At 48.9% G+C, this 27,217-nt stretch overlaps 1 protein-coding gene across 16 annotated transcripts in view; it reads left to right on the forward strand.

The window, feature by feature from the left end:
• Nucleotides 1–27,217, forward strand: part of MYOCD (myocardin) — a 268,262-nt gene that overhangs the window by 223,750 nt on the left and 17,295 nt on the right. For 4 of the 16 annotated variants that reach the window (XM_087751048.1, XM_087751034.1, XM_087751039.1 and 1 more), the window contains exons 3-5: nt 16,410–16,475; nt 21,557–21,612; nt 26,167–26,242. In XM_087751048.1, coding sequence (XP_087607174.1) covers nt 16,410–16,475; nt 21,557–21,612; nt 26,167–26,242 — 198 coding nt within the window. Of the gene's footprint in view, nt 1–2,608; nt 2,948–3,532; nt 3,716–6,520; nt 6,586–16,409; nt 16,476–18,573; nt 18,661–20,058; nt 20,104–21,556; nt 21,613–26,166; nt 26,243–27,217 lie in introns of those variants that run through there. The other 12 variants (XM_087751042.1, XM_087751036.1, XM_087751046.1 and 9 more) reach the window with 12 other exon arrangements.

A 27,217-nucleotide genomic window follows, 5' to 3' on the forward strand; every position in this document is an offset into this window, starting at 1 on the left:
TTCATTTATCATTTGGTGGCCAATGCATCTCCATGAAAGAGGGAAGACTATGATACTCAAGGGCTTGAGGGGTGCAGAAGGCTCCTGCACTGTCTACATCCCTGATGTGGGGTCTTTTGACAAGTCCTCTTCTGTACACGTGCCTCAGCAGAGACAAGGTGCCAGTTGTGGAGGTGATGGGAAAAGCCCACTCAGCAGAGTGCCTTGCAGCAGAGGCCAGGCCTGTCCTGCCAGCCTCCTCCAAGCATTTGATATCAAGCCTGGAGCTCCTGTTCCTACACAGTGCACTCTGGGCAGCCTACTGCTCTTTGCTGCTCCTGGGCCATCCCTGCTGATGGCCTTTTACTGCCAGAGGGAGACTCACACCAAGCAGGTATCACACCGTGCAGTGTCTCCCTTGCACTCCACTTGTCTTCCACAGAACTCCAAAGACTGGAGATGGTAAATTTCAGGCTGAAAAGGACACGAACATGAACCACTCCAGTAGCAGCAAGAAGGGACTGAGGAAGCAGAGCTCATTCTCACAGGAAGACATAGCACTGGAGTGCAAAATTCCTGGAGACCCTTCCTCTGGGCTGCTGGGTGACATGTGCGTCTTCATGGCTGATGTGGAACCAGGGACCCGTCCATCACATCTGCAGATAATTCTGAAGGGGCAGAGGGATAGATCCAGGGTGAGATCAGCACATGAGGTGCTGTATGGCCAGAGCCTCCTCAGGCAGGTCCAGCTAATGCATGATGGAGAAGAATTTAGGAACTGGCAGGCTCCAAAGGGAGCAGAGATACCTGAGCAGGCTTTGTCCAGGAGGGGCAATAAATCATACAGGAGTTTGCAATACAAAAAACTACAAGCAGCTGCAATTTGAGACTGTGGGTGTCGATGAGTCCTGTCTTGTCCTTGAGCCGCTCGTGGTGTGATTCTGCTGAATGGTGGCATTTGTTTCAGGACAGCACTACTTATGCGGAGCAGTCCATTAGATGGGACATTTCAAACATAGTGGACTAAACATTAGGAAAGATTAGTAAGGAACAAGCCTCCTGGCCAGCTTGCTGGACACTGCAGTAGGGCTCTGTTTACTGACTCAGGTCCATGCTTAGAGATTAATTTATTCCAATAACCTCTTCCTCGCTAGACATTAAGGAATATCCACTTCATCAGATGTAGCATGACCAGGAAAACACATGTCCAGCCCACAAAAAATAGAGGGCTCAGCTCAGAGCAGCCACATCGCATGGACGACATAAGGGTGAGGGACCCCAGCACTTCTTAGCTGTCAGTGGGGCACTGCTGGAATCACAGCTTCTGGGGCTACTGGGTTTCTAAGGTCTCTGACAACATGGGCCTAGGAGTCTGGAAGCCCTGAAATTCCTATCACCAAGCCAAAACGTGTAAGAGGACTTCCCAGAAACCACAGGATAAAAAAAAAAAAAAAAAAAAGGCAAACAAAAAAACCCCAAACCACCTCTGAAGGAGTTTTTAGGTGGACACTTATGATCTAGCAGGAATCTAGGCAGCTTCCCAGGTGAGACCCATATGTGTTAGGGGAGCTGAGACCTGTCCTTGACTTAGCTTAATTTGTACCACTTATGTTACAAGGGAAAAGGTGCCATCAGTTCATTTCCTTCCACTTACCTCAGGTGAACCAGGCATGGGCTTGGGGATGCGGAGCCTCAAAGGATCTGCACCTCTTTACTTTGATTGTTTGCAAAAAGTTTTTCTTCTCTGAGAGAATGTATGGCAGGTGGAGAAACATGCTCCATTGTAGCTATGTCCAGCACATGGCTGTGCCCAGCCTCCTTGGGATTACAGTGCTCGTCTATATCACAGGCAACTTTAAGTCAAGATTTAGCCCTGCCTCATTTATTTGGCATCATTCTGAGTGTCTGTGTGTAACAGAACAAGAGGACATGTTCTGAGTGCCTGCAGCATGTGTTACCTGAGCCACAGCATATGTGAGCATCTCAAGTGCATAATCCTATGGATGCAGCCACATACCGGCAAAGGCGTGCACCAAGCAGCGCAGCTTTGGGCACGCCTATGCTGCAGGAGGGAAGCGCAGCCAAAACACCTGAGCACCCCTGTGCTCACTTTCAGCTTTCTTGCACAGCCCAGGATCTGTGCAGCCCAGGGCACAGCCTGCTCTGTGCGTCAGCACCCAAACAAGCCAGACAAGGGGCAGCAGTGGCCGGAGTCACAGCTCCGTTTGCTGAGTAGCCACATCCACTGGCTCCCTGCCAGGAAGGGCATCCAACACCGCACTCACAGGGAAGGACCTGCACCCAGCCGTACCCTTCCCCGGGACACTTGCCCTGACCCCAGCCCTTCCTTCATCTTAGGGGCACACATACCCCAAAACCACACTGGCCGCCCTGGTGTGGGAGCCGGAGGTCGCAGGGCCTGCCTCGCACCACGCTGCAAAGAGTTAAGCCCTCACTCTGTTGATATTTCCGAGCGGCTCCCAAAGTCGGCCAAGACAGGGAGCGCCCTGATTGGCTGCGTACCGGCCGGTAGTAATTAGTATCAGATATCAAACTTCTGTCTTTGCTAAGACCCTTTCCGATAGTCGCTGCTCCCCGCTAGACGATGACATCAGCCAGGACACCCAGCTGCTGGTAGTAAACTCCAGGCAGGAGGAGGCTCCTGCTAGCTCCACGTTAATTAGTTCAACACAGCATAGGGGGAGCAGTTGGTGTCTGTGGAGGGTCAGTGCTGGATGGGACCAAATCTTTCAAAGCCACTTGCTGCTTCTTGCCAGCCAGCTGTAAAAGCACCCAGAGAGTCCAGGAGAGCTGGATGAATCCTGAGCACTAGCTGTGGTCTGGTCGGCTTTTCTCTGTGGAGGAAGTTAATGGTTTAAGTGAGGGGCGTCTGGATCTGATCCCCGAGTCACCATGACACTCCTGGGGTCTGAGCACTCCTTGCTGATTCGGAGCAAGTTCAGATCAGGTAGGGGAAACCTTGAGATTTCTCTTAAAACTTCTCTCTCCGGCAAGCCGTAGCCACAGACTGTTTTGCATTAAATGTTTGGAAGCAGCATGCGAGCAAAATATTCAGGGGGTCGCAGAGCTGTCACGGCTTTGCTCTTACAGAGGCTATTCCGCAAGTGGAGAAACGCATCTTCCTTCCTCTCTGTTGCTTTTTTTTTTTTTCCTGGTTTTTCATTTTCTTCAATTTATGTCTGTGGTTTATTTTGGTAAAACTGCAGTTCCCGGGTCTCCTGCCCTGGCCCTGCTGCAAAGGATTTGGGCAGGAAGCCAAAAGGGCATCTGGGATAAATAAGGTACCTAACGCCGCCTGTATATTCCAGGTGCTCTTGCAGGTCCGCCTGCGATAATCGCAGTAAAGACGGGCCTGACACTCTCTCTGGGATGCAGGCAGCTGACTTTGTTCCATTAAGTTGTGACTAATTGGAGAAAAATGAATTTGAAGAAATGCGTCATTTTTAGAAGTAAAAATAACAAATGGAACATGAAAAGTATTTAAAGTGACATCATCAGAGAAATAAAACCAGAGCCACACAATTGATTGCCACTCTCGGAGGGTTTGCAAGGAAAACATGCCTCCGTCTCGTAAGTTAGGGGAAGCACCGGTAAGGGGCTTCTCAGAGGACGTTCGGCGTGAGTGAAGGTGAGTGAAGGTGAACTATGGGACAGTCTCTTCTAAATCAGACCCTCTGCTGGATATTCATGCCTTTATTCACTGGCTTTATTTATAGTAAGTATGCCGTGTTTGTGAGCGGGTATCTTTACTTGTAACTTTTTTAATGCACATAACATACTGTAATATTAATGGTAATGTCAAAAAATGTTCTGGAGGAGCTTTCTCTGACCTTCCCACCAGTGAAGTTCTCCCCGGGAATATTATCTGTGAGGATGTTCAGACAAACCAGCTGCATGCGCCGTATGGGACACTGTAAAACCGGACGGGGTAGTCACGTTGGAACATGTACCCGGTCTGGCATGTCACCCACGCCGTGTGTTTTTTTGCCTCCTCATGCATTGTAGATAATGAAATTGGAGATTTATGATACTGATGGTAGACATGAGTGGTGTTATCAGGATCTCTTAGATAGCTGGGTGGTCAACTTAAACTTTGTTTTCTCAGCAAATACAAAGTTGGCAGTTGGTTGAAAACCCAAGAGTGTGTGTGCAAACACAAGTGTCCTAGTCTGGCTGAATTATACAAAACTTGGGTCCAGGGCTTTGGTGTGGTTTCCATATCGCTCTGATCTTACATTTCATTAGATTAAGTCATTCCTTAGATTTTGTTGGTATATTATGGTACGTTGCTGTTCATTTGAAAAAAATCTCAGTCTGTAACAATTCCTCCAGCAACTACAAAGCAACACTGCCACCTTTCTGACGAGAGGAGGATGGGCTGTCTTACATGTCCCTGCATTCTTTTCAAATGAACCAGTATTGTTTTTAAGGCTCATTTCTGGTTTATTTGTAAGCTGTCTTTATTATAGAACCAACAGTGGGATCTCTAAACATATTTTTCAAATGATTCCCCAGTAAAAGTAAACTTTGTGGGTCTTTCCATCCATAAATTCTTGTGCCTTTCAGCATTTCTAGGGCAGTCAATTTATGGGGCATTCTTTGGATCATGACTTATTCCCACAACTGCCATCCCTCACTATTGCCTGGTGAAAGATAGGTTTCCCATTTGACAAGGTTTCTCTGCCTATTTATTACGTTTGGGTCAGGCTTGCCAAATGCGTGTCTGCACCTCCCTCTCCCCACTCCTGGGACTGCTGCAGGTAATGCGGGACATGGCCACGGCACAACCCTGGTCATCGCAGTCTGTGAGACGGGAAGAAAGAGGGGTGCTGAGGAATACAAATAAATCAATAATGCTGCTTTCAGTTTGTGTTGGATTTTTAGTAACATGGGGAATAGAGAAGAAAAGCTAGCATTTAATGGTTGAAGTCGTTGAATCTCTTTTATGTGCCAAGTCTCTATGGGACAGAGTCTCCTCTGGTGTCCCTGCTCTGTGTGCAGACTTCGGTAGCTGTAAAGCCCCACAGGGATGGCAGGAAGTGCAGTGCTCTGATTTACTGTCCTGCATTCCCTTGGAAGAGGGACAAATGTCTCAAACAACCCATCGTCCTGCACCACACGCCCCTGCATGGCTCGGGGGCTGTAACACGCTACGGGATAGCAGCAGTTTGCAGAGAGAGCTGTGTAGCTTGCATGGAACATGTGAAGGACAAGCCAGGAGGGATCAGACCCTGAAACGCCAAGCCCCAAAGAGCTGTGCTTCACGAAGCGCCGTTGCTTTGGAAATGGTCTTGCATAGGCAAGTGTGAGGCTTTGATTGCTCCCCAGGTTTGGGAAGGATTAGCTGTGTTCCATGACTCATGACGAGTCTGAATCCCTTTTGAAGGATTCCAGGCCAATGTTAATGAGGGCTGAGGTAAATCTTAATAACTAAACTTTTGCTGTCTCTCCATGGCCTGCACACACTGAGCAGCTGAAAGAGCTATGTGTGTGTTAAAGGGTGCTAGAGTTATATTACTTGCTTGTCTTTTCCTCATCCCAGAATCTCTTTAATCTCTGTGGCACACAGCAGGCAGAAAGTGGGGCAAGGAGGTGGCAACTAGGAGATGGTGGCACATAGATGTCCCTCCTAGAGTGTCTCAAGGGTCAGCTTTCCAGTCTCTTGTTTCCTTCTGGCAGCATCAGTAGCAAGAAAAGGAAAGATTTTGTCCAGGAAAGGCTGATCTGGTGGAGACAGCGGCTTTTTCACACAGTGCCCAGCAATCCTACCTTGAGTCCCACAGCGTTTTCTCCTGTTCTTCTCTTTCCAGTGGTCCACAGTGAAGGACCAGCATAGCCATGCAGTGTGGAGAGACGGTAGCTACCCCAGTGCAGGGCACCAGGAACCACTCCAGAGGAGATAGATCAAATCACCAACATGCTGCAGGCCTTCAGGTTCCCTCTCCCCTTCCTCGAGGATTTGTGTGCGTGTTTATTTTGTCTGCTTTGCCAAAGATAAATATACCGATCTGAGGTCATCCTGACAAATTTTGCAGGAATGATGGTTCTTCAAGCCTGCCGTACTATCCCATGTGCTCCAATTATCAATGGGATTGCACTAAATCAACCAGGACATCTAAGAGCTGTTCCAGAAACATATTTAACTCTTCCCAGAGATGATCATTTATGTGAAGTGATCTCCTGCTTTGAATACAAACCAACTGTACTCCAGTAGTGAAGCGTTGTCATCAGACAGAGCAAACAAAGCTGGCAAATGCAGGCTTAACCTTAACTCTGATCTTTTCTGTCCAGCGATATGGAGAGTTTACAAGGCCAACATCTGCATAACATCAGTGGTAGTTCAGATAATTGGTGAGAAGTGAAAGTGTAACACTCTAAATATGGCTCTGCATGGCTTGGCATGGTGCAATATCCCCCGCCTAATTGTGGACACATGGGTGTGAATTTGCAGAGAAGACTTGCCTGGCTCTATGGAGGAAAGGATTCACACATACACATAGGGCTTGAATGAAGCTTGTTGACAAGGAAGAGGAATTTATTCTGTCTGCTTCTGGTGGAGAGAGTGATTTGGACCAAAATCAGCAGGTTAGTATAGGCAAAAGAGAGTAGGTCTTGGTGAGGGGTTAAGCCAGGCATTTTGGCAAAACCTTTATTTTCATTTTCCCAGTGTCCAAAGAAAGTGCATGCATGTGTTTCTTTTCAGATCATGAACTCGTACAGTTCACAATCAGTGTGTGCGTTCAAACCATGGCCTCTCTGTGACTGATGACACTGTTTTGTGATTTTGTGAAGTTTTTGTAGAACACTGACTTGATGTAGATCCATTTGTGCTTGGTTTTGTTTTTCCAACATCTTATACCTCGGTGTTTTAGCTGACAGATGTATGTTTCTCTGTCAGTCAGGCATGTGTTATAGCACAGATTGAAAGATACCTCACTGTGCTTGAGGAGAAGGATATATGGGCTGCTCACCAGGATGCTGAAGGGATTACTCCAAGGAGGACTGTGACAGCGTGTTCTCAGGAACAAGGTGACCCACTTAGTGGATGAGGGAAAGGCTGTGGATGTTGTCTACCTGGACTTTAGTAAGGCCTTTGACACCATTTCCCACAGCATTCTCCTGAAGAAACTGGCTGCTCATGGCTTGGATAAGTGCACTCAGTGCTGGGTTGAAGACTGGCTGGACGGCCGAGCCCAGAGAGTGGTGGTGAATGGAATCAAATCCAGTTGGTGGCCGGTCACGAGTGGTGTTCCTCAGGGCTCAGTGTTGGGGCCGGTCCTGTTCAATATCTTTATCAACGACCTGGATGAGGGGATTGAGTGCACCCTCAGTAAGTTTGCAGATGACACCAAGTTGGGTGGGAGTGTTGATCTGCTGGAGGGTAGGAAGGCCCTGCAGAGGGACCTGGACAGGCTGGATCAACGGGCCAGGGCCAACTGTGTGAGATTCAACAAGGTTGAGTGCTGGGTCCTGCACTTCGGTCACAACAACCCCAGGCAACGCTACAGGCTGGGGGAGGAGTGGCTGGAGAGCTGTCTGGTGGAAAAGGACCTGGGGGTGCTGGTTGACAGCTGCCTGAACATGAGCCAGCAGTGTGCCCGGGTGGCAAAGAGGGCCAATGGCATCCTGGCTTGTATGAGAAAGTGTGGCCAGCAGGACCAGGGGGGTGATAGTGCCCCTGTACTCGGCACTGGTGAGGCCGCACCTCGAGTACTGTGTTCAGTTTTGGGCCCCTCACTCCAAGAAGGACATGGAGGTGCTGGAGCGTGTCCAAAGAAGGGCAACAAAGCTGGTGAAGGGTCTAGAGAACAAGTCTTACAAGGAGCGGCTGAGGGAGCTGGGGTTGTTTAGTTTGGAGAACAGGAGGCTGAGGGGAGACTTTATTGCTCTGCATAACTACCTGAAAGGAGGTTGTAGTGAGGTGGGGGTCAGTCTCTTCTCCCTAGTAACAAGTGACAGGACGAGAGGAAACAGCCTCAAGCTGCGCCAGGGGAGGTTTAGGTTGGATATTAGGAAAAACTTCTTCACGGAGAGGGTGGTCAAGCATTGGAACAGGCTGCCCAGGGAAGGGGTTGAGTCTCCATCCCTGGAGGTATTTAAAGAACGGATAGATGTGGTGCTCGAGGACATGGTTTAGTGCTGGACTTGGCAGTGTTAGGTTAACGGTTGGACTCGATGATCTTAAGGGTCTTTTCCAACCTTAACGATTCTATGATTCTATGGTGACGCTGGGATTGCACATTATGATGGGGCAGCCCTTAGTGGGATTTCACAGATGGTTGTTCATGAGTAGTGACCTGTGCCTATTTGCTCTGGGCTCCTTGTTAGCCAGGTGTGGTCCTATGTCTTTTCCAAGGCACTTGCAGGCCTGGATGTGGGTTTAGAGATGTTGTTCTCACCAATGTAGATGAGATTTTTCAGTGCAGTGCAGCCTCCCAGGTAACACACAAAAGCACATCTGCCTGGGAGAAGGTAAAACACTCCCACTCTGCAAGTGCTGAGTATCACAGTCCGAGGTAAAGCTGGCTTGCCTGGCCCCACGCTGAGGCAGTGCCTGGCCAGGAGAGGACTGACCAGGACTTTCCACAGCTGTCCTGGCTGAGCGGTGCCATTTTCAGCTGGGCTGTGGCTGGCTGAGCTTCAGCTCTGCTCACATGGGTTCCACACAGGCCATGTTGTCAGAGGATAACATGGGCCCAGAGACATGATGCTACAGAGAAATCACTCTGTGGCACCTGACTATCGACAGAGCAGATGGGCCGAGAGCCATGGAGGGGCTCAGGACAGAGATGGACCAAGGTGTTTTTGCAAAACAGCAGCTCCAGAAAAGCAGGCCCTACGATGTTCTGCTGGACCAGTGCTTCACCCTGCCGGTGGTGGCACCAAGGAGGTTGGCTGGCCGGTTGCTCAGCTCAGGGTGACTCCACATTCACTGAAGTACAACCCCCCCCATCAAGAGCTTGATGTCAGCCTGTTGCTTGGTCAGGAGAGAACACTGCCTGCTCCTGGCTGCCCTGCCCGTTTGGACGTCCTGCTCTGCTCTGCTCCTGACACAGCTGCGAGAAACAGCCACAGCCCTGAGAAGGCCACAGGCGACACGACTGCACCCTGCCACTGAGCTAGCCCTGCTCCTGCCCTGTCGGGACCTTGGGACAGTTGAAGGATCCCACGTGAATCTCCCACTGGGCAGCTTCTCTCTGGCATGCTCACGCAGGAAAGCCTCAGACATCATCTATAAACACAGTCTCAAAGCCGGCAGCAGTCCTGCCTGTCAAGGGAAGCTAAGTCCAAAACAGGGCCATTTTCTGTGTCACCAGGTCCCTCTGATATACACCATGGCCATGGACAAACACGTGTTTCACGTTTGCTCAGCCGCTGTTTGATATGCAACAAAGCTGCTGCTGTTGAAAACAGGAGTCCCTCCTCCCCATCACCCCATTCCCAATTCGCTGCCAACTCCCCCCTGGCCCCAGCAGAGCAGTCCCCATCCTGTGCTCCACTCAGCTGCACTCATGCTCCTGAAACCCCAGCTCTGGGCCACAGAAGGCAGGAATGAGCTGCTGGGGTGGTTGGCAGAGAGGACAGTGACTTGCTGCTGCTTTTTTCAGTGGCAGTGCCAGCCTCAGTTGTTTGCGAAACTGCTGAATCCTGTGATGGTCATGCACTTGGGTCCAACTGGCATAACGTGGTGCTTCTGCTAGTCCTCTTCACTGCGCAGCCCAGGAGCACTGGCTGGTGCAAGGAGCAGAGCAAGGCGCAGGGAGCAGCAGGCAACTGCCCGACCATCATTTCTGGTATCAGCAGTGACTTACTTCAGAGGAAGACAAGAGCACAGCAATTGCACTGGTTGTGAATGGGGTTCCCAACCAGAGCGAAGGTGCTGGCGCAGCCCAGGCAGGGAGGAAACGAGCAATTAGTGGGATTCCACCTGAAGCCACATAAGGGAGACTGGGAAGAGCTGAAGCAGGAGGGACTTTGTCTCAGCCACTCCCACTCCCAGAGGAGCTGTCAAATAGGGACAGATGCTGAGTCAGAAGTCAAGAAGCAGCAATGGATGTGCAGCTCCACCTGGGCAGCTCATCTCAGCTGTGAGGCTGAGCTGGATGCTGAGAAAGCCTCGTGCAGCCTCAGAGTTTCCAGGGAACCTGCTCTGGCCACTACATAAGTGTTGGTGGGAAGGGCTGGGCTCTGATCCAGCCTCCTCCTCGGAGACAGCCCATCGCCAACACTAGATCAGGTCAGCCATGGCTTTGCCTGCCTGCCCTAGTCCTGAGTCCTGCGAGAAGAGCAGTTCCCCAGCCGCCCTGGGCAATGTGCCCTGGTGCTGCTCAGCTCTCTGTGCTTTTAAAGCCAATTCCCCAAAGAGAGGAGGGTGCTATGAGTGCTTTGGTCGTGCACCGGCATGGGGGATGCTCTGATGCAGATGACAAAAGTCCATCCTGACCATTTGCTGAGAACTGAACTCAAAGTCTCCCCACAGATTGAAGCAGAAGGCCAGGTCTGCCTGCTCCTGGGGTGGAGGGAGGATTTGTACGTCTTTTACAGTGCATCACCAGGCCAGGCAAGGCCCAAGCTGTCCTCTTAGCTTCCTAAAGCTCTGAGGTCAACTCCTAGGGAGGAGGATGACTCACGGCTGCGAGTCATGGGCAGTGCTCAGAGCTTGGGCTACCAGAGCCAGCTATGACTGACGCCAGGAGGTCTTCTCGGCACCAGTGACACAGCCCCGCTGCAGAGGATGTTTCTGGAAGCTGTATCACTAAATGGGACTTGGTGCTAGCGTAGAAGAGAGGAGTATTTCTAACAGAAAAAGCTCATGAGTAAAACTACTGGAATAGCTCTGACATGCCTCACATCATCTAGGGCAGGATTTCTCATCATGGGGTGCCATAGGAGGGAGCAGGGTTGCTGAAAGCAAGGCTGTCTCTCAGCTGATGGCAGCTGATGGTGTCAGCACAGCTTGGTACCACAGAGTGATCAGTGTGCATGAGTGCTCCCTTGGGGCTACTTGTCACCATCCAAGCTGGTGCAGACAGACAACAGGGATGCTGGGGGTGTGGGACCAAGACTGTCTCACCAGCAGTACTCCAGCCATCAGTCTCTGTAACATAACTGTTCCTCGGAAGTGTTAGCAAAGCAGTTTCCTTGAAAAATAAGAATATTCAGGAAAAAAAATAATGCCCGTACGTGGTAGATGACGGCATCTTCTAAGTGAGTCACAGGCAACACTCAGAGCTCAGGCCTCCAGACAAGTAGCAAAGGAAGAGGAGAGGAATGCAGATGGGGTCAGACACAGCTTCAACAGATTTCAAGTCCCCTTGAAGAAGCAGCTAAATGATGGTTGTTTGGATGGTGCCAGGGGCTCCTCCAACCCTGTTTTTAAGCATTGTTGGTTGTAAGGGAAAGGTGCAAGCCTTGAGCTGGCATCCGCTGAGCTGCAAGCTGCAGCACTGTCTCAGAGGCTGCTGAAAGCAGTGGCTGCTTTACCTCTTCCTGCAGGGATGTTCAGTGTTATTGTCTGACACTGTTCACAGCTACGTTTCTTCAGATGGATTGCAACAGGATTTGGAATTTCATAGAGGTGATATTTGGGAGTCAAGACATGCATCCTACTGCATGAGGAGGACCAGATCTGGATGAATATTCGGTGGCTGAAATAACTGCTTCAGCCATCAAGCTTGGGCTCCTCCTGGAAATGACCAGCATTTGCACATGCCTGTCCTCACATTTTCTGTCAGCTTGTCCTGAACAGACAAGGCTGCATAAACTTTTTCTTCTTGCCCTGTGGCTTAAGAATGGGCCAGGATGTTTGCAAACTCAGCATCGCCCAAGATGAACAATGGCCCATAGCCACTCACCCATGGAAGAGCTTAGCTCTCGTGCTCAGAATAGCTTGTGCCACTGCTGGGTCACAGCCTTTATGCCTGTCAGGATGAAAAACAATTTGGAGACCTTTTCTCCCTGCACAAAATTATCATTAAATAATATCCTCTGTGATGGTCTATCTGCAGTGCTTAGCACAGGAGACAAAGGAGAGGCTGTTAGCTGGAGCATGGCCCAGCTGTGCTAGGGTAGGCTCCCCTGGATTGCGCACTGTTTGTTGGAAGGCAGTAGGATCTGGGACATTTGGGTTCCTGAGTACTGCTCCTGCATGCCAGCAAAGGGAGAGCTGTGGCAGTGAAACCTACACGTTTCCAGCACTTCTTGCGTCAAGGCAGGTGCTGAATCTTATAGCCACCACACTGGTGGCTTATAGCCATCACCTTCCAAGCTCTGCTTCAAGGGAATTTGTAACATCTCCTTTTTCTCTAAACAGGCCTGGCTGACAGCCGACTGCACCCTGAGGCTGTTCATAGAATCATAGAATCGTTAAGGCTGGAAAAGACCCTTAAGATCATCGAGTCCAACCGTTAACCTATCACTGCCAAGTCCACCACTAAACCATGTCCTCAAGCACCACATCTATCCGTTCTTTAAATACCTCCAGGGATGGAGACTCAACCCCTTCCCTGGGCAGCCTGTTCCAATGCTTGACCACCCTCTCCGTGAAGAAGTTTTTCCTAATATCTAACCTAAACTCCCCTGGCACAGCTTGAGGCCGTTTCCTCTCATCCTATCATTTGTTACTAAGGGGAAGAGACTGACCCCCACCTCGCTACAACCTCCTTTCAGGTAGTTGTAGAGAGCAATAAGGTCTCCCTGTTAAATCATTTGTCTGCTAAGAAGGTCTGTGAAATAAGCAGAAAAGGCAGAGAATGTGGGCTTTGAAGGCACAGTCATCTGACTGATAGCATCCCCCTTGCTCCTGTGGATGTGGTGTATCACTTGGCCTGCCTGTGTAGGAGGTCAGAGTAAAATGGTGCGAATAATTTGGCACACGTGGGAGCTGTGAAGGGAGGTGACGGAGCATCCTCACTTGGGATATTTTACAGCTAGACGGGCCAGATTGCTGTGTCCTTGGCAGGGCACTGTATGTGTCTTTGCTATCTCTGAATCCCTTTTGATGATGGGATGTTGTGTGTAAATTGCCTCAGTTTCAGGCAGATGCTCTAACACCTGGGACACTGAACCAGGACCTAGGAGAGTAGAGAACCATTCTTGGGTGAGCTACAGAGCTGCTTCATTCTTGGATGAGCTACAGAGCTTCTTCATTCTTGGACAGTCTCCAACCTCCCTTAGCTCACCTTTTCCATAAAGATACATCTCTTCCTCGGGGAAAGTACAAAGTTCTGATGGTTCTTCAATATTGTGGCTCGTCACAGAGAAGGCCCTACACAGAGAAACTGGGGTCCACCTCACCCAGTGTAACACACCTACCACGAGCCAGTTACCATTGAACTGGCGATATAGTTGAGGAGGAAAGACAAGCATTCCCATGGACTGACTAATTTCATTCTGAGGTCCCTTGAGGAGGGTGACTCCTGTGAAGAGAATGTAGATAACTGGGTCAGATGTAGATACCAACAGTGCAGGGGTTTAAATTCATGTCCATGGGCAGAACCAGCATCACCTGAGGGTGGTGCCATGGGGCAATGGAGGGCTACAGACTCCCCTGGCAGCAACGTTTGCCAGTGACTCCTAGCCACCAGCTTCACTCTGGCATAAGGAGAACAGCACGCATGCAGACTTTACCAGGTACTGAAGGCTATATTGTTCCCTCATAGCAAGAATCTATATCTGTGGTGTCCTAAAAAGTGCTGGAATTTGGCAGGAGATCATTGTCCCATGTGAGGCCTTCACTAAACATTTGCTTTGAATGTGAGATATGGTTTGCACAGAGGGCATGGAAGAGTCACAATGGCATCTCAGGGAGCCTTGTGCTTTGGGGACTCCTCTGGAAGGGATAATTATGCAGGTTCAGCCCATGCCACATTGTAGACATGAGCTGTTGGCAGAGCTCAGCAGATTGCTCACGAGGACAAAAAGGCTGTTATTTCTCTCTTCCCCTTTCAACACCAGCTCTCTCAGGACAGCTAAGGGACTGTGCTCGTAGGCAGGAGACACGCATGCAGCTGTATTGTGACTGCTGGAAGATATGCGTCCTTGTGGCAAGCGGTACTGAGTTTCCAGGAGGAAAGTACGGAAATGTGTTTTACCTTGTGACACTAGTGTCTATCTTGAAGACAAATTTGCACAAACAAAGGTGTAGAATATGTTACTAACTCAAAGTACAGGCAGGGTTACCTGAGTGACGGGGTGACTGATCTAACTTGTGCAGTCCTGGGCCACATAGAGGCCTGTACCCTTGCACAAGGCACTCTGCAGTGTACGGTGGGCTGTCTTTGTATGCTGTAAATATTGAGAGGTGTGTCCGAGAGTCTCTACTTCATCTGATGTCTAATCGGTGCTCTGCAGTTGAGGCCATGCTGCTAAGCCACTTGGTGACCCTGATCAGTGGTTCACTCCCATCTGTCAGTGCATTGTTTCCAAAAGGAAGGTATACTGGAGATTGCAGATCCTTGGAGCAGTGGGTTCATACAGAGATGGCACTAATGTCTCCTTACCACATTAGCTACATGCCCCACGGTACAGTAAGCACATCTGCATCCAGTGCCAAGCCTTGCAGGGCTGGAAATGTGCTGCCAGGCCCCCAGGAGGGTGATGGAGTTGGAAAACTCTACTCAACCCACAGTGCTGGGGTGGTGAAGGATCTCCTAGTTTCAGAGGTATCAGGAGAGGTCCTTAGGGCATGAAAGAAGGGTACAAGCCTTGGCCCTACCGTAGTAGAGCCAGTGGCATTTGGGTCAAAGCTCCTAGTAGCAAGGTCTCAGCCCACGGGTAGTCATCAGCCATTAGCTGTCCTGGAGAAGTGGCTTATCCTAATACTGAAAACTGTGCAGTATCTATAGGCTTAAAAACCTTCTGGAGGTCATAATCTCCTGCTGACTTACAGGATCTCACGGTGTCGCTGCAGGCGGCAGCTTTTGTGCAATATCAGTATCAGGGGCAGGTGCTTTTGCCCTGACTCTCAGCTTCATCCTTTCTGCTCTTAGCACACATTGAACATTTCTTTTACACTCATGGTGTTCCTGGGTCACCAAGGACAGAGATGGCACCTACCACTTCTGAGGACCTTACCAATTTCTGCTTTAGACAGAAGTTTAAAGACTTCTGGAGTAGTTACGGGAGCTGGTCTGGCTTCCACATCAAATGTCACACTCACAGTCACACGTTCACACACCAAAATACAGAACTGCATACAAATTTAGGACAGAAGGGACCTGTGGAAATCTATCCTCCAACCTCCCTTTCAAAGGAGTGTCAACTTCAAAATTAGATTAGGTTGCTCAAGACATTCTCCAGGCAAGCTCTGCTCATCTCCAGGATGGATATCCCACAGCATTTCTGGGCCCCTGTTCTTGGCCTGCACTACTCTTACAGTGACTTTTTTCCCCTAATAACCAATCAGAATTTCTCTTGCTGCAACTTGTGACCATTGCCTCTTCTTCTATTGCCATGCACCCCTGACGGGAGTCTAGCGCTATCTTCTCTATAACCCCATTTTAGATGTACAGTTCTCCCTCGTGTCATCAGGATGCTTGATTTGTCTCAGCTACCTGTTAGCCATTTAGAGTGTTCTTCATTTTTGTTCCTTGCCCTTATGCCTGAACAAATCTAAAAAGCAACCAAAAACGTAGACATGCATCCCAAATCTTAGCATGCACATGGATACTTGGATGTGGCCAAAATGCATGTCATAATGTCAAAATCATTATCTTCTGCATGGTTGCTCTATGGCCAGCACCACTGTGCAGAACTCAGTTTGCATTCATGTTTCAGTTGTGTCTGGGAAGCAGGTACCAGTGGCAATGAATCTATAGAACATGATACCATGGAGGCTGTCTAATAAACAAAAAAGCACAAAAGACCTTTATGGATAAAGTATTTATCATATTTATAATTTTTTTCAAAAACCTCTGAACGCACCTTACTCCATTTGACTTATAACAGGTCCTTCACCCTCCCGTAATACAGGGTGGCAATATCCAGCTGCAGGAGGTAGCGCTGGACGTTCAAACCCAGCCTCCCTCCCAGCTGGCACCCTTTGCCCACACATGGACTCTCTCTCTGAGCAACTCTTTGAGCTGAAGCCATGGTCACCTGAGGCTGCTATTACAGGTGCCAGGCAGGGATCAGTCTGTCCCAAGCGCTAGGGTACTGCCTGCACCAGAACCAGCCCTGCCCTGCTCATCTGTCTGCAAAAGTGGGGTCTGGGCCGGTGCAGGCTGCGCAGCTCCTCCCTGGCAGTCCTCCTCGGCTTGGAGCACTCTGCACCAAGGCTGGTCCAGCAGCAGCAGGGACCAGTGCCAGGTCTCTGTGCCATACACAGACCCCTGGCACATCATCCCTGATAGATTTATTAGTACCTCAGGAAAATCCTGCATCTTTTCCTGACACTCTTTCTCTCACAGTTTTACAGCTACGGCTTCAGCAGAGAAGGACCCGTGAGCAGCTGGCAGACCAAGGCATCATGCCACGTGAGTATCTTTTTCTGCCTTTTTCACCCCCTCCTGTCTCAGAGGGGCTGTGTTCATCTTGGACACTGCTGGGGGTCTGTGTGGCACCAGCCACCTGCTCAGACCCACTCAGCTCTGAGCAGATTGCTACCAGGGGGGACTTCGCTTCCTGCCCTGTAGAAATATTATGGTCCCTGGTGCTGTACAACGGTGCCCAACATTTGCCACGCAGATTATAACGCCGCTGCTCAAACTGAAGTCAGGAGAGGTGCTTAGCTTACATCATCCTAAAATTCAGCTGCGTACCTCCCTGTCCCAGAGGCCACTGTAGCAGGACAAGCATATCCAGCTCCAAGCAGAAGACTCATAAAGCTCTTCACGTAGGCAAGGGCAGAGAATCTCATGTCATCCTGTAAAAGCCAGGAACCTCAGTGGCGGGATCAGACCCACAGAATGAGGAAGAGGTAGAGAGGGCCCATTCCAGGAGGCTGTGGAAGAAAGAAGCGGTGGGTAACTGCCTTGGCCCCAGTGCAGAGAGGCAGCCCCAGGATGACTGAGACACACCCAGATCTGTGCCTGTGCCCAGTCAGGAACCCACAGGGCAGAACTGTCAGCGTACACCTGAGGCCAACGAAACCTCACCTGGGCCTGCCTGCTGCAGACTGCCGAATGGCTCGTGATATCCGTGCTTTCCCTTCTCTGGCCACATTCATCCTTGCTAACCTGGCATTCGAGCCTGAAGGACAAGCTCCAGGCCAGTATTAGCATGTAAACATTCAGCATCAGAAAGCCAGATGCTAGAGCCCAAAAAGTAAGTGAACGAAAATGATCCCCTTCTGCACCTGCAGGTGTATCATGAAACCTGTAGTACCACTGGAGAAATGATGTTGAGAGCTCAGCCCTGCTCGATGGATAACTCCATCCTGACCTAGCCTCAGGCTCCATGTGCATTATCTGGGACCCAGGTAGAGGATTATCCTTTCTGTCTTATCAAGGGCCCCTTGGGTTCACTGCTAAGATCACAGCTTTCCAAAGGCTGTGTCACTTTTGTCTCTTCTGGCTAACCTCGAAGACTGTGATGCAGCTCTTGTCGGAACAGCAGAACAACAGCTCGCTAAGAGCATGGCCCTAGCACTGCTTGCTGCGCCCTGCCTGTCCCTCTGCCCTTCTCATGCAGCTGCCTTCCTAAAGAACCATGTAAGGCAGCCAGCAACAGACGCCTTCTCAATACAGTAGTGCCATCATCAAGCATTAAGAAAACTTGAGCAGGAAGACAAAAATCATGATTGTCACATGGTTTTAAGAATGATAAATGCAGGTTCTTTCCATTTTTCTTCTGTTTATTTCTTTAAGCATTCAGATTTTATGCTGCCTGCCACCAAAGGGCAAGCATTTTAATCACAGGGCTCCAGGAGCTAGAGCTTTAAGCAAAATATTGTGACATTTGTGATAGCATTGCAAGCACTGGCAATACAGTCTGTGGACAGAAATATGTCCAACATCTCCTGAACTGCTAAGTCCACTCTGTAAAAGTGGGCACACTCAGTAAGGTGCAGGACACCTCACTGCACACCTACGGAGCGGCAGTGCCAAGTGAGAGGTTGGCGTACCTGACGCTGTGCCCAGTGCATGGGACTGAGCTTTTACAAGGGGCACCTAACATTTAAAACTTTACACATTGCGGACCACATATTAGGCCCAAGTTATTTGATGGCACTGGAGGGTATTTTCCTGTTACCTACAGCTTCTTTACACTCCCACCTTCTAGGCTGAAATTTGCAGTCTGGTTTCTGCCCAAGAAAGCCATTTTGGGAAGCTTGAACACAGTTCACTCACTGAAAGTAGTAGAAGAAAAGGCACTTCTGCCATTACAAAAACAAACATGAAGAATTTAACTGCTGAATTTGACCTCAGGAAGTGTCAGGTGTCAGCATTCAATACATGGGAGCCGTGGCCAGCTTCCCCATGGTTTGGGCATGTGCAGTCATACCTTACAAAAAACAAGTCTTTGTTTAACCGTATCTCCCCATGCCCTGTCGCCTCTGAGGACCAGCAGATGAGGTGGGCTCTAGGAGGTGCACTGGGACAGGATTTCAGTTCACATGCATTGCAGGAGGGTGAGAAATGGATCCAGATGGCTGTAACCCACTGTGGTTGAGAATAACCCTACTGGAAAGAGAAAAGATGGGCATTGCTTGTCTCCGTGGTGAGAGTCAGGTTTGGTACCAGGCTTGGAGCATGCACTTGATCCCACATTGCACATCAGATTTTGCACAAGGATTGTTTTCAACCTATTGCATACATTTTCTGCTGATATAATCCCAGAACAGAGAAACTCTTTTTTTCTAACTGATTCATTTTATACAGAGACCAGAAAAAGAGATGGAAGGTCAGAGTAACAGGATAGCATTGGATAAAAGCTTTGAGGGCTCGTAGAAACCCTCGTAGGAAGGGGAGTTGATGACTATATGCAGAGCCTGCTGAGCTGTTCAGCAGTGCAGCTATAGCACAGTAAGTGCGAAACACTGGCGTAAGTCCTAAGAAGCTGGCTGGTTTTTGGTATCAAGGAGAATACTGCAAGGAGAAGTATCAGTGTTACCTCAGCATGGCACAGTGAGATGGATGGACTTACCAAAGCCCAGTCTGTGTTCGGTTTGACTGGTAAAGATCAATGCCATTGCATACCTGAGCTCTGTTCACACTCCCTTGGATGTTCCTCTAAGAAATGTGAAACCTTCAGATGGTCCCATCACTGGAGAAAGCAGGAAACTGCCTAAAGGAGGACGCTCAGGTGCAAAAGGCAATAGCATTGCACCAGACTTCATGTTCAAAGCTGGACTCTAATCCTCAGATGTTTTCAGGTGGTAAATTGAACAACTGGCTGGCAAAACAATCAACACTACTTGAAAAAGGCTCTAAAAATAAAGACAGGTGCAGACTGGTAGGCAAGAGAAACCTCTGGGTCCCTTCAGCCCTGTAACTGTGTGTATGGAGAAGCCTTTGAAAGCAAGGGGAGATCCAGTTTCATTGAGACACAGTCATGCTCCTGATGCATAGGAGTGCAGGTGAGAGCAGAGCCTGCCCCATTCTTCAGGTTCACTCAGTAGGAAGTTTCCAGTTCATGCAACAACACATGCAGTTTTATTGTCCTAGTGAAACTGGTACAGATCCAACAAAAGCATTTTAAATGAAGAGAATCCCTGTGGGGTCACTTGCAGAAGGGCAGGCTTTAGGGCTGAGTGGGCACGAACCCTTCTTCAAGCCCTGCACAGACGCCTGCCCCAGACCCCAGCCAGCCCCTGCTCACCTACCCAAAAGGAGGGGGAGGCAGCTTGCAGGATCAAGGATTCCTCAAGGCAAAGTTAGCCCTACCATGATGGGCTGCAGAAATAGCTGCGCTGGAAGGAAAGACCCTCTTGCTGTACACAGCCACCACCTCATCCTCTAACTCAAACCCTAGAGGCAATAGTCCTAAGATTATCAACACCAAGCACAGCAGCTCTGCCCTATTGCCTCCAGACCCTCAGCCGTTTCAAGCTGACATGTCATCCCCTGACAAGTTGTTGAATAACCAGTGCTAGCGATGTCTTTATTTGTTTTGTAGACTAATACAAGCTGCAGCGTCTACATAATTCCTCCAAAAATCTTGGTAAATGACTAAATTCTGCAACATTTTCCTCTTTAATAGCACGGCGTTTGGTCAATGCCCAGAGCATACTCCCAATTTCAGTACTTCACAGTGAGCAGGGCTGTAAAAGTCATCTCTCTTGCTAACTTCATTTTCTCGTGTGCACCATTTTATTTTGCTTCTGATTAAACCAGCTGTCACAAATCCTCATGGCTGCTCACCGGAGCATGGCGCAGTAACGCTAGCTTGTCTGTATGTCCGCTTTCCAAATGTTAGGAGCAGGAATGTGCCTTCTGTGTTTTACTGTGATTCACTGGAGGTTATGGGGGTTGCTCTGGGTGTCGCCTACCAAAACCCAATTCAAAGGGCCCCCAAACATTTCCTGGCTGCCCCCAGTCTTCTTTGCATCTTCCTCTAGACTGATGGAGGATAACATGTCCTGTGTGAAAATAATTTCCATCCTTATTGGATGCCATTCAGAAGATGGAAAGGGAATTCCTGTTGCCAAAGAAAGAGTTGTAGCAGACTGGTTTTGTGGGTCAGGACACCTTCCCCTTCCCTGTCCCAATGGGAACAGTTAATTTTGCCTGCTTACACAGCCAGAAAATAATTTTTGCAGGATCTGAGAAATATTAACCCCTTCACTGTGCAAATTCTGCTCCTGCTTCTACTGAACCAGAGTAAACAAGGAAATGTGCAGGGTTCTCCATGACTCCAATACAGACTGCTCCATGGGACTGGTGTTCACTGGTCCGAGAGGCAGGGATCATTGGCCTTTTTTTGGGAGCCCCTCTGGGTTAATCCTCCTAGGTGTCAGGAGATGCTGAGGGCATGGTCTGCTGCCTGGCCAGGGAGACCCCATGTCACACAGATGCTTCTGGGCAGGTGACAGGACAAACGTCCAGTGAGAGATGGAGGGGTAGTCAGTGACAGGAGAGGGACAAAGGACCACAGCTCCAGGGCCTTGCCTTGAAAGACCCTCGCTGGAGGCTCTGCCCACATGACCCCAAGAAGTGAGGCAGGTCTTCTCAGTTTTCCTGCTGGCCTCAAGCCTCAGTCACTTGTAGGTTTTACTTGCAGATGAGGTACCCTCTCACGTTATTGCTCTTCCCAGATCTGTCTTCTGGGGCTGTGGTGCCTTCCACGACCAGCAGCAAACACTCCAGGGAAAAGCCGCATCTGCTCTCTGACTTGTCCCACGGAGCACTACGTTTCAAAGCCCGCACCCCCTCCCTGCCCATGTGCCTCCTGCTCTCCCCATGCTCTCCGTCCCCCCTGCTCTCCTGCCATGGACTGGCTGAGAGCACGGGATTTCCCAGAGCTTTCCTGAGTTATTTTTAGTCAGCGCAATAAAGAGAACGGCTAGTTTGTGTTGCTATTTTTATAGCACTCATTAAAATGCTGTTGCTGAATATCCTGGTGGCTGCTTGCTTCCGCTCCTGTGCTGACTGCTCCTCTTTCTTTCCTGTTGCAGCACTGAAAAGCCCATCCGCATTCCATGAACAGCGAAAAAGTCTGGAGCGAGCCAAGGTAACTCCTGCAGCCATCCTGATGAGGGAACACGTGGGCTCGCTTTGCATGAGTTGTGGGGTTTGAAAGCACCTTCCACCACTGTCCCCTCCTCTGGCATCCTCCATTCAGGCCCTGTGGCTAAGGATGAGGGTCAGGGCATCTTCCCTGCTTCCAGACATAGTGGGGCCAAGCCAGGGTTCACAAATGCTCTCGAGCACCCTTCTCCAAGCAGGGGAATGTTTAAAAGGGCAGAAGGGCCATCTGTGCCCTGAGCTATGGGGTTTCACAACAACCCCTGGGTTTTACAAGAGGCTGTGGGCAGGGCACAGTTCAGTATGGCATTGGCAATCCTTCCAGTAAATGTCCAACCAGCTGAAGTGCTGTTTTCCTCCCTGAGCCAGGTCCACAGCCCGCTCCTCACTGTGCTGGCTGTTCTCCACTTGTGCTCAAGTCAGCAGGGTTAGAGCAGAGCCAGCAGCAAACAGAACTGATGGAGCCTAACTATTTAGCAAGTGTGCAGGAGGAATGCAGATGCCCTTTGTCACCTGGAGCGAGTCCCTAGGGAGCTCACACTTGTCATCAGACAGGAGCCTGGCTTTTAGCTCACAGTGCGGCTTGGCCATTACGACACACACACCACCTCCGAGGGGCTAAATGGGCCAGAGTCCCACCAGCCCCATTATCTAACTGCACTCAGGCTTTCCTAAATATTGCTGAAGGCAGAGATAAGATAAGTAGCCATTTCCAGAACACATCGAAACTGTGTGATGCAATCACTTTTTGGGAAATCACACTGGTTTTCCAAGCATCTGCCATTCAGCCTTGACTAAGCTGGAGGGATGTCCATGGAAAAGGGAACAATCAGTCATGCAGGTTTTGCTTGAACACAAGAGTTTGTTCCATTAATCTGCAAAACGTGCTTGCAGTCACATGGAAAAGGATCTTTGCAAGGAAGAATGATTGTGAAATATGGAGGAGTGCTCTTCTGAACTTAAACACACTCCAAATCACTTGCCCCGAGTCTCCTGCGGTAATAAACAGCTAGCATAAGAAACACAATATGACTCTGAAAAATTAGTATGCTTACAAAATTTCAAGCAATCCAAAGTATCCTTGAAGTGTCATATATTTTACAGTTTAAGTATACATTTGTGTCTCTTTGTCTTTCTCTTCAAAAGCTTTCACTGGCTAGTTGCCTGGGGAAAAGGGAAGGATGGTCTAGTCTATCCCAAACTGCCTGCATTCTTAGAGCTTGCTAACGAAGACACTAATGAGTGCAGCCCATAACAAACATATACTCCTTTGCAAGGATGCCCTGCTTAGAGCTGTGACAGGGAAGGAGCAGTGGCTGTTCCCAGATAATTACTCAATGGCATTTGTTGTTTAGCTGATATTCCTCCAAACTGATGTTCTGCAAACAGAAAGCAGATAACAATAACCACTTTCATGTGTTTTGAAAGCTTCAGCTGACGCTAAAAAAAACACATCTGAAGTCTTTCTCCACCATCTGCACCCCAGAGACACAAATGCAGCTTATAAACAGCAACGGTCAAAAGGAACTGAAATCCCAGCAGAAAGCCAGGCTAACGCAGTGTGAATGCTGGGTTCAACATGACCGATGCCACATCTGTTGGACAGCAATCCAAGCTTTGCCCAAGTCAAGACCTGATCTGAGGGTTAGCTGGAAATGCATTAGGTGAATTTAATTGCACTCAGGTGCAGACACCAGCTTGCTCTGACCTGGCGTGGGAACCAGGCAAACCTACACATGGTCCAAACAAGGGACTGTGTTGGTGAAAATAAGCTGGGGAAAAATACGGGGGGAAGGGTGAGGAACTGTAAAAGACTTCAGTAAATAAAATGTCTATTATTTGTTTAAACATGTCACTGGCTATGTTAGAGGCTGGCATCAGGCCAGTGCAGCAGACTTTGAAGTCAATGTCCTATAATAGATTGCTGGATTGGAGGACAGAGAGCAGGCTGACTTCCCTGAGGCAGTCTGCCTCAGCAGGGCTTTAGCAGGGAGGGACTGCAGGGGACAGCTGTCGTGCCACTGCCCCAGAGCAGAACAGCCCCATTTGGGTCATTCCTGGCAGATGTGTGACCACCGACGGACATCCCACCCCCCAGCAACCTGCTCCAGTGCTCTCTAACCTGTGCTGTTAGCAAGTGTCCCCTGATTCCCAGTCCAAGCTGTTCTGTTGCAGTTTAAGCCCATTACTTTTTCTCCTATATGCATGTACATGCAGATCTTTTTATCTTTTTTCTTGTAACACTTTGAAAAAGTATTTTGCATCCTGTTTCCCTACAGCCACCTCACCTCTGGACTGGCCAGCCTCCCATCCCTTCAGCCTCTCCTCATTGATCCCATCCCTGGCTCAATAATGATTTCTGTAGCTGTTGTCCAGACCCTTCCCATGGACCCTTTCAGATGCAGGGCACAGAGTGGGGCTTTGTTATTCGTCATTTGCAGGGCCCATCCGACATCCTTTGCTGTGTCTCCTAGAAAGCTGCCTGCTGGTCTGGCGACATGGTTCAGCTGCTGATGACTAGATTCTCCAGAGCCTTTTATATTTTTTTCTCTATTTATGGAGTAACTAATTTCTGCCTAAGGCCGCTGTCCAGTGACCACTACAGAAGCATCTCTGGTGGATTAAGTCTTCATCCACCCCAGTGCTTAATCAGCTGGTTTAGCTGTGGCTAACTGTGACCTGAATGCAGTCCTCTCCAAATGTCCTTGAAATTTTATCAAATGTATTTCAGATAATTTCTTCAATTACTCCAAATCATGTTGCATTGTAATCTGTTAGCCTTGAATGATTCAAAGTTAAGGACCGTGTCTTCTGTCATCCAAGGCATTAATGAATATATTGACTAGTAGGAAAAATTGCTGTGCAACATGATTTGATATATTCTTCTGTTTAGACTGTGAGCTATTCCTAATTCCTCTGGTGACCCACAGCTATGCTCCTTTTTTATGTTAGTCTTATCCAGACCAAATTTCTCTTTCTTGCATATGAGAAAGCCATGTGAAATAATGTGAAAATATGCTTAAAGTCAAGCTACATGACATTCATCATTTATTCCTGTAACAGAAACCTGTCATCTCTCCATAGAAGGAAATTAGGTTGGTGTGATATGGTTTGTTCTTGATGAATCCATCCTGGCTGTTACTCACCTTCTTGCTATCTTCAAAATTCATTTATATAGATTGTTTGATTACTTCGTCCAATATCTTGCTGACTGGTTTATAATTTCCTGGTTTCTTCTCTCCATCTCTTTTAAAGCAAGAAATTATGCTCTCCCTTGCCCAGTTTCCTGGAGACCCACAGATAGTTGCTATTACTCTAGCCTTGCATATCTCAAACTCTTTGGGAACATTTAACTCATCTGAGTATTCTCCAACCTGTTCTCCAACCTGAAAACTGGAGCTTCTTCTCTTTTGTTGCTGAAGGTTCTTGGCTTAGTCATCTGATTGATAAATAGCCATTTATCTTTTTAGTGAGGATGGTTTAAAAAGGCATTAAATCCTGTAGCCATCTCAGCAGCATGCAGAATTATTTCTCCTGTTTATGGAACACAGACAGCACTTTCCATTGCCTTGTCCTGGCTACAAAAGTCCTTAAAAATCTTTTTCTCATGATCCTGTACATTTTGTACTGTGGGTTTTCCAGTTTTGCTCCAGCTGCTTGTACTATTCTTTTATATTTATCCCAAAGATTTTAACCTCTTTGAACTATACATTTTTTGCAGTATTTCTTCTTGCATCGCAACTCAGCAAACAGCTAACAATTTGTCCAAGTTGTGCTCTAGCTTTCTTCACCGTAGGATAAGCTTATATTTGTATTCTTGAGGTCAGCTGCCCTCAACACTGACTTCCTTGGCCCTACTGGGCGGCGTTACTGTACCTCTGTGTGCCTTTCTCTTCCTAAGCCATGAGGAAGTTGGCACAAGGCTCCAGGACCATGTTCATCACAAGCTCAGCTGCGGTGATCTGCAAAGTGGATTTTCCCAACCCTACACCATAGCTGGGGTGAAGAACCATAGAGCACAGGAGCTGCAAGACTGCAGGAAGGCTAAGCCTCATGACTGACCTGGGTAGAGAGTGTGGGTGTCTTCATGACTTTCTCAGCCGTATATCTCACTCCGGAGTGCCACGCTTCCCACAGAAGCCATTGCTAACAGTACGCTCTGGAGCTGCTTTGGTACAGCTCTCAAAGGCAACATGGTATGCTAAGCTAGGAGCTGATCCACCACTCCCAGTGAATAGGTCTCATCCTTCCCATGAGCTCTTGTAATACTTCAGGTATCAGAAGCCCAAGGGAAATTGGAAAGAACACAGCTTAGAAGTGGGTATAGTGAACAGCCAGCAGCTCCATGCACATTGCTCCCTTTCTGAACAACTTCTGCCCAAGAACAAGCCAGTGTCTGAGTGAAAAAAATGCCATTTTGGAGCTCACTCAACCCAGCTTGTAATAAATCCAAAGGAACCATGGGATGGCAGAGGGGCAGATGCTCTCTGTACCTTATTGCTGCTCTAGCCAGGTAACTCTCTGCATTTGTGTTCTGCAGACTGAAGATTATCTCAAGCACAAGATCAGAAGCAGGCCTGAGAGATCAGACCTGGTCAATATGCACATTTTACAAGGTAAGACTGCCTGAGCTTCTCCCACATACTCCTTGTGCCTCCTGCCTTGTAACTCATGTCTCTCCTGCCCCACTCGGGTTCCCTTCAGGACACATCATGATTAACTTTGTCCCAGCTGCTCATAAGAGGCAGATTCAAATGGGACACATGTTGTATGGAACTCAGTCCAGATCTGGTCTTCAGGAGGCAGGACACACATTTATTCCCTGACAGAAGCAGACCCAAGGCCTTTGTCCCATCTCTGGTGGGGACCAGTATAAGATGCTCTAGAGGACAGTGGGGTAAAGAACAGCTGTGAGAGACGACTCTGTTAGACAGAGGTGCCGACGTCTGATCCTCATGAAAAGCATACCCGGGGCATTTGTTGTCCAGGGCACTGAAATCTGTGTAGTAGGTACGTGCAATACCCTCCCAAAGCTCGTCATCTTTTGTTTTGCCATAATTCTGGATAGTCTATGTGACAATTCATGGCGATGCAGTCAATGACCCAAGCAGAGCCATATGAAAAGAGCCCTGCTATCCATCCATGAGCTACAGCAGCTCTCCCCTCTCCCATCCTGGTGCCAGAGAGCTGGCATGGCTCCGCTGCATCCCATCACAGACAGCAGAACACTGCGGTGTCCCTCGTTATCTCTGGAGATAACAAGCTCCTTAGAAATAGGGAGGATGTGCAGACTCTCTCCTCGAGTCCTGTCAGTTGCCTGGAAGAAGCAGATCACTCTCTGGCAACTGTTAATGCTGGCCTCTGTTCTCAGCATGGATGAAGTCCATATTTCTTTTTTCCTCTGGCACGCATGAGGTTTGAGCCAGGGGCCCATGCCGGATCAGTGCCGCCGCCTTGCCTTTCCCTTGGGTCTCCACCCCCAAAATGAGCTAGTGCCGTTGCTTGTTTAACAGATGGAAAGTGTCTTTCCCTTAGGTTAAATTATAGAAGCAATACAGACTGGAGTTGGGGCCTGGAGGCTGGAAACAAGA

Source organism: Nipponia nippon, unplaced genomic scaffold (assembly GCF_047370975.1).
Source record: "Nipponia nippon isolate SJK-2023a ecotype South Korea unplaced genomic scaffold, ASM4737097v1 scaffold_14, whole genome shotgun sequence".
Taxonomy (NCBI): Eukaryota; Metazoa; Chordata; class Aves; order Pelecaniformes; family Threskiornithidae; genus Nipponia; species Nipponia nippon.